The 12,153-nt window shown below is 59.0% G+C and overlaps 1 protein-coding gene across 1 annotated transcript in view; it reads left to right on the top strand.

The window, feature by feature from the left end:
• Positions 1-2,205: 2,205 nt before the first annotated feature.
• SLC11A2 (solute carrier family 11 member 2) overlaps positions 2,206-12,153 on the top strand; it is a 30,155-nt gene continuing 20,207 nt past the window's right edge. The window contains exons 1-5 of the mRNA XM_033083191.1: positions 2,206-2,242; positions 6,903-6,974; positions 9,071-9,219; positions 10,396-10,521; positions 10,759-10,878. Of these exons, the coding sequence (XP_032939082.1) occupies positions 6,944-6,974; positions 9,071-9,219; positions 10,396-10,521; positions 10,759-10,878 (426 nt within the window). The 5' untranslated portion in view covers positions 2,206-2,242; positions 6,903-6,943. The remainder of the gene's footprint in view (positions 2,243-6,902; positions 6,975-9,070; positions 9,220-10,395; positions 10,522-10,758; positions 10,879-12,153) is intronic.

Genomic DNA, 12,153 nt, shown 5'->3' on the forward strand with positions numbered 1-12,153 from the left:
TCCCAAACCAGGGCCATTCCCAGATCCCAGCCAGGCCTGGCGAGCCCCGGGAATGCTTTGCCTTCCTTGCAGCCCCTCGGGAATGCTTTGCCCTCCCTGCAGCACCCCGGGAATGCTTTGCCGTCCTTGCAGCCCCCCGGGGATGCTTTGCCCTCCCTGCAGACCCCCGGGGATGCTTTGCCCTCCTTGCAGTCCCCCGGGAATGCTTTGCCTTCCTTGCAGCCCCTCGGGAATGCTTTGCCCTCCCTGCAGCACCCCAGGAATGCTTTGCCCTCCTTGCAGACCCCAGGAATGCTTTGCCCTCTTTGCAGCACCCCAGGAATGCTTTGCCCTCCTCGCAGCCCCTCGGGGATGCTTTGCCCTCTTTTCAGCACCCCGGGAATGCTTTGCCTTCCTTGCAGCCCCTCGGGAATGCTTTGCCCTCCCTGCAGCACCCCAGGAATGCTTTGCCCTCCTTGCAGACCCCAGGAATGCTTTTTCCTCCTCGCAGCCCCTCGGGGATGCTTTGCCGTCCTTGCAGCCCCTCGGGAATGCTTTGCCCTCCTTGCAGACCCCAGGAATGCTTTGCCCTCCTTGCAGACCCCAGGAATGCTTTTCCCTCTTTGCAGCACCCCGGGGATGCTTTTCCCTCCTCGCAGACCCCAGGAATGCTTTGCCTTCCTCGCAGCCCCCCGGGAATGCTTTTCCCTCCTCGCAGCCCCCCGGGGATGCTTTGCCCGCCTCGCAGACCCCAGGAATGCTTTTCCCTCCCTGCAGCACCCCGGGGATGCTTTTCCCTCCTCGCAGCCCCTCGGGACGTGGCACGGGTCACGCAGCACCGTGCCCCGCTCACCTGTGCACAGGTGCTGCTCACTCAGCGGTTTTATTTGTCGGCAGCCGCTGCCGAGGGGTTATCGCGATAAAGCCGTGCCGATAACAGGGCACGATACCGGCGGCACGTACCGGGACTGCCCGAGCAGAGTCCGGGCCCACGGAGCCACCGGAGCTCTGCCAGCTCCATCCCGTGTGGACGCATCAAAGCGGTTTAATTGGGAGTTAATTAACGATTGGGACATGCCGAAACCTCAGAGGTGCCGCGGAGCTCCCTCGGGAACTCTGCTCTGGGTGGAGGGAGGGGACAGTCCTTAAATAGGGAGGGGACAGCCCTGGAGGGAGCGCGGCGCTGCCCCAGGAGCAGAGGGTGCTGCAGGAGCCATGCCCACCAAACCCGTCCCTGCCTGCGAGCTGAGTGAGTACCCCAACACCCCGGAGCTGGCATTGCCCCCACCCCAAAACACCTGGGATTTGGGGAATTTGGGCATTTTCCCAGCTCCAGGCTGCCTGTGGGGTCAGTCACACCCGGTTCCGGATGGGGAGGAGTGGTGGACTCTCCCACCTCTTGGATTTTTCCTCGTTCTTTCAGGATTTGGTTATTTAGTAACACCATTAGTATCGCCAGGCTGTTCCTGCTCAGTGTGCATCCCATTCCCCGTGTTTGGCCTTCAGGAAGGGAGTGGTTGAAAAAATTATCTCAAGGGAATGCACAGAGGAGGAAGAATTCGGTGAGGGAGCAGCGTTTCTCTCTGGAAAAACCAGTGACAAACCAAACATTGCACCTGCAGCAGAAGTCAGAAAACCCGGGGAGGGATTGGGGGGTTTTGCATGAAAAATGGTGCCAGGGCAGCAGAACTCCAGGGCTCCCAGTGGAGCTGCGTTTTGGGGTGGAATGAGACGCTGTGGGGCTGCAGGTCGAGGAAGGATCAGAGTCAGGGAAACTCCTGAGATGGAAGGGATCCACCAGGATCATCCAGCCCAGCTCCCGTTCCTGCCCAGACACCCCAAAAATCCCACTCTGCATCCCTGCCCAAACACTCCCGGAGCTCTCAGGGCTGTGCCCGTTCCCTGGGCAGTGCCCAGCGCCCTTTGAGGAAGAACCTTTCCCCGCGGGGGCCCCTCCTGAGCCTCACTGGGGCTCACCCTGCCCTGCTGGGGTCTGAACTGGGGCGCTGTGACCCAAACTGGGGCTTGGAGCTCCATCCTGGAGCCACGCTGGCGCCCAGCCCCCCCCTTTCCCCCCCGACCCCAGCACCCACATCTGGGCTCGGGGCACACCCAGGGGTGCCTCGCGGGGTCCACTCCCCTCGGCAGCTCCCGGAGCGCTGCCCGGTGCCGCCCCCGGCCCGCCCCGTGACGCGGCTCCGTGCGCCGGGAACGGCTCGGGCCGGGCATGCGGCGGCGGCGGCGCCGGGGGCGGCCGGGGCCGGTGAGCGATGGGGATTGGGGGATGGGAGGGACCCTCGGCGCTGTCCTGGGGTGTTCCCGGCTGTGCTGAGGGGGGATCCAGCTTTGGGGGTGTTTTGCGGGGGGCTCCTGCCGTGGGATGTGCTGCGGGACCCCTGGGGTGGGTGAGGGGCAGGAGGGGCCGTGGAGCCCCCGGGTACTGCTCACCCCCCCCCCCGGTACTGCCCGTACCCCCCCCGGCACTGCCTGTACCCCCTCCCCGGTGCTCGGGGTCCTCCGGTGACCTTGGGGTGTCCGGGGGGGAGTCCCAGCACCCACCGCGGGGGTGGTGGCGCTGAGTGTGACCCTCTGCCCTCCGCCGGGGTCCTTCAGACTGGGGCTCTGTGTGGAGCCCCCCGGAGCTCGTCCTGCCCGGGCTGACGTCCCCGGACTGGTCCCGGTGTCCCCGCGCCGGTGCCGGTGTCCCTGCACGGGTCCCGGTGTCCCCACACGAGTCCCGGTGTCTCCGCGCCGGTCCCGGTGTTCCCGCGCCGGTGCCGGTGTCCCGGCGTCCCCGCACAGATCCCAGTGTCCCCACACCGGTCCCGGTGTCCCCGCACAGATCCCGGTATCCATGCCCATGTCCCGGTGTCCCCGGACTGGTGACGGGGTCCCGGTGTCCCCGCACGGGTCCCGGTGTCCCCGCACGGGTCCCGGTGTCCCCGCACGGGTCCCGGTGTCCCCACGGATCCGCCGCGCTCTGTCCCCTCTCTCAGCTCCGCTGCCTCCCCGGGGGGAGGATGAGTCCCCAAAGGCCCCGGGGCAGCTCCGGGAATGTCGCTGTGCCTTGGCACGGCTCCGTGTCCCGCCTGGCCCCGGTCAAGGTCCACACGTGGCTGCGGTGCCGGGGCTCCGAGCGGGTCCGGTCCGTGCCGTGCTTGGCCAGTCCCGGTCCCGGTCCCAGAACGGTGGGAGAGCGGTGAGAAGGCAGCGATGGGATAACGGCTCCGGGTTCCTGTGGGCTGGGCTGGTTCGTTCCAGGCAGGCTCGGGTGTGCCGCAGCCGCCCCGTCCCACGCCGGCAGCGATGGGGTAATGGGGCCGGCTCCTGAATCTGGGATGTGGGGCAGGCTGGGAGGAGAGCTGCTCCTCCCTGCCAGGTGCTGCTGTTTCTGGATGTGGGAATAACCAGGTCATGCTCTATCTTCATCAGAGAGCAGGGCAGGTTTGGCTCCCTGTGCCTTCCTGAACTCAGAGCATCTCCCAATTCGATGGGATGGGATGGGGGACAGGCAGGGACTGAGCTGGTCTGGCCTGCGCAGGGTGGGCAGGTGTTGTGTCCTGTCCTGGTGGGACAGGAGTGAAGTCAGCCCTGCCTGTATCCTCTGTGTCCTTGGCAGGAGTGGGGCAGAGCAGGGAGGGAGGAATCCCACGGGGATGATGATCTCACAGGAAAGGATCCCACAGGAAAGGATCCCACAGGGATGATGGATCCCATGGGGATGATCCCACAGGGAGGAATCCCATAGGAATGGATCCCACAGGGATTATGATCTCACAACAATGGATCCCACAGGGATGATGGATCCTGCAGGGAGGAATCCCACAGGAATGGATCCCACAACAATGGATCCTAGAGGGATGATGGATCCCATGGGGATCATCCCCCAGGAATGGATCCCACAGGAAAGGATCCCACAGGGATGATGGATCCCTCAGGGATGATGGATCCTGCAGGGAGGAATCCCACAGGGATGGATCCCACAGTGATGATGATCCCACAGGGATGATGGATCCCATGGATCATCCCACAGGGAGGAATCCCACAGGAATGGATCCCACAGGGATGATGATCCCACAGGAATGGATCCCACAGGGATGATGATCTCCCAGGGAAGCACCTGCTGTGCTGTGCCTCAGTGACCCCACCAAGTCTGTGCAGAGGACAAAGTTTTCCAGGTCACGGACCTGGTGCCAGCAGAGGAGCAGGAATGTGGCCAACAGGGTGGAATCAGGACATGAAACTTGGAAAAATCTCTGAGATCATCCAGTCCAACCAGTACACCAGCACCTGGCAGCTCCCAGTTCACCAGTTGCCCGTGCTGGGATGGCAAGTGGCCACCTTGGCTGTCTGCACTGGTTTGTGCCTGTGGCTCCCAGTGTGACATCACCTGGAAGGGTGACACAGAGGGTCAGTGAGCAAGTGAGGGGCTCCCAGTGTCACCAGTGAGGAGCTCCCAGTGTCACCAGTTTAGGCCTCCCAGTGTCACCAGTGAGGAGCTCCCAGTTTCACCAGTTTAGGCCTCCCAGTGTCACCAATGAGGGGCTCCCAGTGTCACCAGTGAGGAGCTCCCAGTGTCACCAGTTTAGGCCTCTCAGTGTCACCAGTTTAGGCCTCCCAGTGTCACCAGTGAGGAGCTCCCAGTGTCACCAGTTTAGGCCTCCCAGTGTCACCAGTGAGGGGTTCCCAGTGTCACCAGTGAGGAGCTCCTGGTGTCACCAGTTTAGGCCTCCCAGTGTCACCAGTGAAGGGTTTCCAGTGTCACCAGTTTAGGGCTCCCAGTGTCACCAGTGAGGAGTTCCAGTGTCACCAGTTTAGGCCTCCCAGTGTCACCAGTGAGGGGCTCCTGGTGTCACTAGTTTAGGGCTCCCAGTGTCACCAGTTTAGGATTCCCAGTGTCACCAGTGAGGAGCTCCCAGTGTCACCAGTTTAGGGCTCCCAGTGTCACCAGTGAAGGGTTTCCAGTGTCACCAGCCTGCAGGGTGTCTGTGCATGGAGTAGAACAAGATGTCAGCCCCAAACCCACCCCAAAGAACCCCTCAGGATCCTGTCAGCCCCCAACCCACCCCAAAGAACCCCTCAGGATCCTGTCAGCCCCCAATCATCCCAGAGAACCCCTCAGGATCCTGTCAGCCCCACAGGAACCAGCCCAGCTCAAAGCCCCACATCAAAGGCACGACCTCAATGGCAGGAACCGCTCCCAGCACGAGGCCAGGCTGCTCCTGTGTGCTCTGGAGAGGAGCAGGAGGAGGAGGAGGATGAGCCCAGGGCTGGAGGGAGCCCTGGGACAGCAGGGATTGGTGGGGGTGGAACAAGAACCCCATTGTTCTTTGTTGGTCTGGCAGTGACCTCGTGATGTTCTGCTCAGGGCTGGTTCTGTCCCAGGGAATTTGCCCTGGGAAGGGGCTGCTGTGCCCAGGGTGATGCCAGGCTCAGCTGTGGGGGTTTGAACCCACACCTGGTGTCAGGGAAGATGAAAGAACCTGGGATTGGATCTGTGGGACTGAGAGAGTGAGGATTGACCAGGCCAAGTGCCAGGTCCTGCCCTTGGCTCACCATGGAATGCTCCAGGCCAGGGACAGAGCAACAGGAAAGCACCTGGGGTGGGCAAGGAGGCCACAGGGACGTGGCCACCGGGACAGGGCAGTGCCCATCCCTCTGTCCTGGCACAGCTGAGGCCCCATCCTGAATGCTGGGGTCAGTTTTGGGTCCCCAGTGCAGGACAGGGAGGGGCTGGAGCACCAGGAGGGGGCTGAGGCTGGAGGAAAGGAGGCTCAGGAGGGACCTCCTTGTTCTGCACAACTCCCTGACAGGAGGGGACAGCCAGGTGAGGGTCAGGCTGGGAACAGGAGCAGAGGAAACAGCCTGGAGGGGAGGTTTAGGTTGGATTTTGGGGAGAATCCCTCCTGCCCACATGCCCTGTGTGTCTGCTGAGGGTGGGTGATTTACAGCCAGGCTCCTGAGCTGGGTGTGGGTGCAGCCCCCAGCCCAGCAGCTGCTGGGGCAGATAAAGGAGCCCTGTGAGCCCCCACCCAGGCTGGGCTCAGATACTGAGCTGGGTTCACAACGAACATTCCCCCCAAAATCGCCCTGCTGGGACTCACTGCTGGGGTAAGGTCATTGCTTCTGCATCACCTTTTGGAGAAAAGTTGGCTTTTTGCTAAACTTTAGTGGGTTTTTTTTTAATAGAAGCTGTGAGGTTTGGTGCTTAGTAAAGAAGATAAATTATGTGTGAGGGGTCAGAGCTGGAGTTCACTTAAACTGAATCCCTGGCTGATGATTTCCTTTTCCATCCTCACTGAACCAATATTCCCTCGTTTTATGGAAATCTGCCCTTCCAATCTGCTGGAATTTGACAGAGGATTAGGTGCTTTACAGGCCAGAAGTTGTTACTGAGGGGTGTTGGCTTGTCCTTGGGAGGGATGTTGAGTTTCTGGAGCACAGAGGATTCCTGTTCATCCCCATTTCCCTCCCCAGCCCCATTCCTGCGTGGGTTGGGTTCAAAGCCAGGCTGTGATGAAGGAGTTAAACCTGCCCTAAACCCTCTTCCCCTGCCTGGGGGGCTGGGAGGGGCTGGGGGGGTTTGAGGGGCGCTGGGAGGATTTGGGGGTGCTGGAGGTGCTGATGAGATGTGGTTTCCTCATGGAGGGAATTCCCCTCCTGTTTCCCCGGCTGGAGTTTCACAATCAGCTCCAGCTGCTCTGTGGTCACTCCTGCCACGTTGGTGCCTCCCTGGGCAGAGCCAGGGACACTTTCTCACCAGATCCCAACCTAAATTCCCTCACTGCCGAGTCCCTCAGAGCTCAGGATGTGAATCCATCACTGTGAGGTTTCTCAGAGCTGAAAAACAACCCGGGAAGTGAATTTGTCTCTACCCCCGACTCTGATTTTCCATCCTGACAGGATTTTTCCCTTTTCCACAGCCAATGTGAAGCAGCTGCCAGAGCAGGAGAAGGGCTCAGCCATGGGGAGCTCAGAGAGAAAAGCATCCTATGGTGAGATTGGGGCGGGGGAGGGGGCACAGGGGGGCTGCCCTCATCACCCTCATCCTCCCCTTAATTCCTGCTTGTTTGGGGTGCTGGGAGCAGCCCTGGGGTGCCAGGCTGAGCCCTGCACCAGGTTTGCAGCAGCCCGGGGTCACTGAGCCTGGCTGAACCAGCTGAACCAGCCTGGCCCTGGCAGGAATGTCCTGGGAGAAATCTCCCGAGCAGGGATCTCCGCACACCTGGGCAGCTCCAAATCCCAAATCCTTGATGTAAACGGGGCCGTGGCGGGTTTCTGGGAGGTTGGGAAGAGGAGGAGCTCGGTGATGATGCAATAGGAACTTGGGCAAAGAGCTGCCCTGAGCGAGCCCTGCGAGCACAGAGAGTGCGAGTGCTGCCAGGGAGGGAAATGAGCCGGGAGAGCGGCAGTGAGTGCGGGGCTGGGAGAGAATATGGGATTGTGTAGGATTGTATGGGATTGGGAGTGAGTGTGGGACTGGGAGAGAATATGGGATTGTGTGGGATTGTGTAGGATTGTATGGGATTGGCAGTGAGTGCGGGACTGGGAGAGAATATGGGATTGTGTGGGGTTGTGTAGGATTGTATGGGATTGGGAGTGAATGTGGGGCTGGGAGAGAATATGGGATTGTATGGGATTGGGAGTGAGTGTGGGGCTGGGAGAGGGTGGGGTTGGGAGAGAATATGGGATTGTGTAGGACTGGGAGTGAGTGTGGGACTGGGAGAGAATATAGGATTGTATGGGATTGTGTGGGGTTGGGAGTGAGTGTGAGATTGTATGGGATTGTGTGGGATTGGGAGCGAGTGTGGGACTGGGAGAGGGTGGGGTTGTGTGGGGTTGGGAGAGAATATAGGATTGTATGGGATTGGGAGTGAGTGTGGGTTTGGGAGAGAGTATAGAATTGTATGGGACTGTGTAGGATTAGGAGAGAATGTGGGGTTTTATGGGATTGTATGGGATTGGGAGTGAGTGTGGGACTGGGAGAGAATATAGGATTGAATGGGATTGGGAGTGAGTGTGGGATTTGGGGTATGGGATTGTGTAGGATTGGGAGAGAATATGGGATTGTGTGGGATTGTATGAGATTGTGTGGGGTTGTATATGGGATTGGGAGAGAGTGTGGGACTGAGAGAGAGTGGGGTTGTGTAGGATTGGGAGTAAGTGTGGGATTGAGAGAGAGTATGGAGTTGTATGGGACTGTGTAGGATTGGGAGAGAATATAGGATTGTATGGGATTGGGAGTGAGTGTGGGATTGGGGTATGGGATTGTGTGGGGTTGTATAGGATTGTGTAGGACTGGGAGAGAGTGTGGGGCTGTGTGGGATTGTGTGGGACTGGGAGAGAATATAGGATTGAATGGGATTGGGAGTGAGTGTGGGATTTGGGGTATGGGATTGTGTGGGGTTGTGTAGGATTGGGAGAGAGTATAGAATTGTGTAGGGTTGGGAGTGAGGGTGAGATTGGGGGTGTGGGATTGTGTGGGGTTGTATGGAATTGTGTAGGATTGGGAGTAAGTGTGAGATTGGGAGAGAATATGGGATTGTGTGGGATTGTATAGGATTGGGAGAGAATATGGGATTAGGAGTGAGTGTGGAATTGTGTGGGATTGGAAGAGGGTGTGGGATTATATGGGATTGGGAGAGAAGGTACAGGACTGAGATTTTGCCCCACTCAGGTTTGGGAACTCTGGAGCTCTCTCAGTGCTGGCTCTCCCTGGGGGAGCTGGTGCTGCCTCCTGATGTTGGATTTCCCTGGGATCCAGCCTGGAGGGTTTGGGATCGTGGTGCAGGAGCAGTCCCCCTTCTCCCTGAAATCTCATTTTGGGTCAATCATTTTGGGGACACTGGTGCTGCCATCAGCTCCCAGGATGGGGGTTTTAAAAATTAGCTGGGATGAATGAATCCCTGGAACCAGGTGGGAGAGGAGATTCTGGGAAGGCTCCAAGGGGTGCAGCAGTGTGGGATATTTTAATTTAATTACCTCTTTATCACTTAATTAGCATCAACTGTGCTGCCTTGTTGTGCCTGTGGGGCTGTCAGGATTTGTTGCCTTTCCAGGAATTCTCACTGCTCCTGTTCTCTCCCTGCAGAGGATGTGTCTGGGGACTCTGGGGGTCTGGGGGGGGTGGTCAGCACCATCTCCAGCAGCAGGAGCCCCCTGCAGCCCCCCGAGGCCGACGATGGGGAGCCCTTCACCACCTACTTTGACAGCAAGATCCCAATCCCCGAGGATGAGACAGTGAGTGGGAAAACCCTACTGGAAAAATCTGCCTCAGACCCACCTGAGTCATTCCCAGTTCCCCTTCCAGGCTGGACTGGAAATGGAGATTTGGGGGGGAATTGTGGGGGGGAATCTCAGGGGGTGGGAGGGGTGATGGGGGAGGGGTCTCCTGCACTTTGGGGCATGTGAGCCTGTGTTAATGATTGATCCCCTGGGATTTGGCTCCTGCCAAAGAGCAAGGAAAGGCTTTGCCATACCTCAGGGAGGGACCTGGGCTCTTTGTTCCCTTATCAGGGAGCAGGAGCTCTGCCTGGCCTCGTGACACTGTGACACTGTCCCCTCGTGATGCTGTCCCCTCATCCCCCCAGCCTCTTGTCCCCAGTCCCAGCTGCCAGGGAGGGCCCTGCTTCCCCCTGGGCCTCCATGAGCGTGACCTTGGCTGTCCCAAACTGGTCCCATTTGGCTCTAAAAATGGCTCAGTTCGGGACCTGAACGGGCTCAGTTTAGACCCAAAAATGGCTCCATTTGGCCCCAAAACCGGTTCAATCCAGATCCCAAACCGGCTCGGTTCAGCCCCAGACTGGCTCGGTTTGGGGCCTGGATTGAACCAGTTCAGGTCCTAAACCGAGCCAGTTTGGGATCTGGATTGAACCGGTTTTGGGGCCAAATGGAGCCATTTTTGGGTCTAAACTGAGCCAGTTCAGGTCTCAAACTGAGCCATATTTAGAGCCAAATGGGACCAGTTTGGGACAGCCAAACTGAGCCAGTTTGGGGCCTAACAAAGCCAGTTTGGGGCCTGGATTGAACCGGTTTGGGGCCAAACTGAGCCAATTTGGGGCTGAACCGAGCCAGTTCAGGTCCCAAACCGAGCCATTTTTAGAGCCAAACCGAGCCAGTTTTGGGTCCAAATTGTGCCAGTTTTGGGATCGAACCGAACCAGTTTGTGTCCAAACCGGTGCCATTTGTGACTTTGTCCCCTCTGTGTCCCCTGGTGTCCCCTCAGACTGGGACCAGAGATCAGAGTTTGGGGACGGCATCGAGGAACAGGCAGGATTTTCAGGATGACATTTGGGAACAGTTTGATTTTACAGCCCTGCAGAATGTCAGGTGGGGTTGAAGCTCAGGCTGAACCCCTGTCTGTGTGCTCAGGGAGGGAATTGAGCCCAGTTTCTCCATTTCTGTGCCTTCCTGCAGCATTCCTGCTTCAGCTTCCGCAAGCTGTGGGCGTTCACGGGGCCGGGCTTCCTGATGAGCATCGCCTACCTGGACCCCGGCAACATCGAGTCTGACCTGCAGTCTGGGGCTGTTGCAGGCTTCAAGGTGAGTGCAGGGACCCACGGGGACATCAACAACATCCCATGGAGGGCTGGAACACCCCAGAGAGGAGGGGGAGCAGCAAAGTCTCAGCTCCTGGCTTGGTGTCCCTTTTGGGTGTAACTGCCTCCAAAACATCAACACTGGGGGGTTTCAGCAGCCTGTGCTGCCCAGAGCTGGGGGGTTTGGGGGCTCCTTGTGTCCCCCCACCCACTGGTGTCCCCCTGTCCCTCTGTCCCTCAGCTCCTGTGGGTGCTGATGCTGGCCACCATCATCGGGCTGCTGCTGCAGCGGCTGGCGGCCAGGCTGGGCGTGGTCACGGGGCTGCACCTGGCTGAGGTCTGCAACCGCCAGTACCAGAAGGTGGGTGACACTCTCAGGGGGCTGGTGACACTCTCAGAGGGTTGGGGACACTCTCAGGGAGCTGGGGTTGGTGACACTCTCAGGGGATTAGGGTTAGTGGCACTCTCAGGGGGTTGGTGACACTCCCAGGGGACTGGGGTTGGGTTGGGTTGGTGACACTCTCAGGGAGCTGGGGTTGGTGACACTCTCAGGGGGATTGGGGTGGGTGGGTGACACTCTCAGGGGGTTGGTGACTCTCTCAGAGGGTTGGTGGCACTCTCAGAGGGTTGGTGGCACTCTCAGGGGTCTGGGGTTGGTGACACTCTCAGGGTCTGGGGTTGGTGACACTCTCAGGGGGTTGATGACATTCTCAAGGGTTTGGTGACACTCTCAGGGGGTTGATGACATTCTCAAGGGGTTGGTGACACTCTCAGAGGGGTCTGGGGCTGGTGACACTCCTCCAGATTCTCAGGGGTCCAGGAGGGGCTGGGGACAGTCCTGTGGGGTTGAGGAAGATGAGGGCTGGGAGGCAGAAGCTTGGTGACCCCCCAGCGTCCCTGCTGGTGCCATGGGGACCCCTCAGGGCCTGGCTGCTCTTGGGGTGCTGTCCTGGCTGGGGACACCAGCAGGGAGCAGGGGGTGTTGCCATTTCCCAGTCAGGAATAAAATCTGGGATTTCAGCTGCACCCCAGCACAGGAATGCTCAAATAATCCCAAGGAATTGTGAGGAGAAAAACAGCCCTGAGGGTCAAAAACATTTCCTGGGTGTTCCATGCCCTGCCTGGGAATTCCTTGGGTTTGTGTAAGGAAGGTCTGCTGACCATGAGTGAGGCTGGCCTGGACAGGGGCTGTGGGGACATTTTGGGATGTCTCATCCCTGGGGACATTTGGCAATGTCCCATCCTTCTGCCCCAGGAAGGGCTGTGGGGACATCTGGGGTTGTCCCATCCCTTGTATTACAAATGGCTGTGGGGACATTTTGGGATGTCTCATCCTTGGGGACATTTGGCAATGTCCCATCCCTGTGCACTGGGAAGGGCTGTGGGGACATTTTGGGATGTCTCATCCCTGGGGACATTTGGCAATGTCCCATCCCTCTGCCCCAGGAAGGGCTGTGGGGACATTTTGGGATGTCTCATCTCTGGGGACATTTGGCAATGTCCCATCCCTGTGCACTGGGAATGGCTGTGGGGACATTTTGGGAATGTCCCATCCATGTGCCCCAGGAAGGGCTGTGGGGACATCTGGGATTGTCCCATCCCTTGCATTACAAATGGCTGTGGGGACATTTTGGGA

This window comes from Catharus ustulatus, chromosome 31 (genome assembly GCF_009819885.2).
Source record: "Catharus ustulatus isolate bCatUst1 chromosome 31, bCatUst1.pri.v2, whole genome shotgun sequence".
Lineage (NCBI taxonomy): Eukaryota > Metazoa > Chordata > Aves > Passeriformes > Turdidae > Catharus > Catharus ustulatus.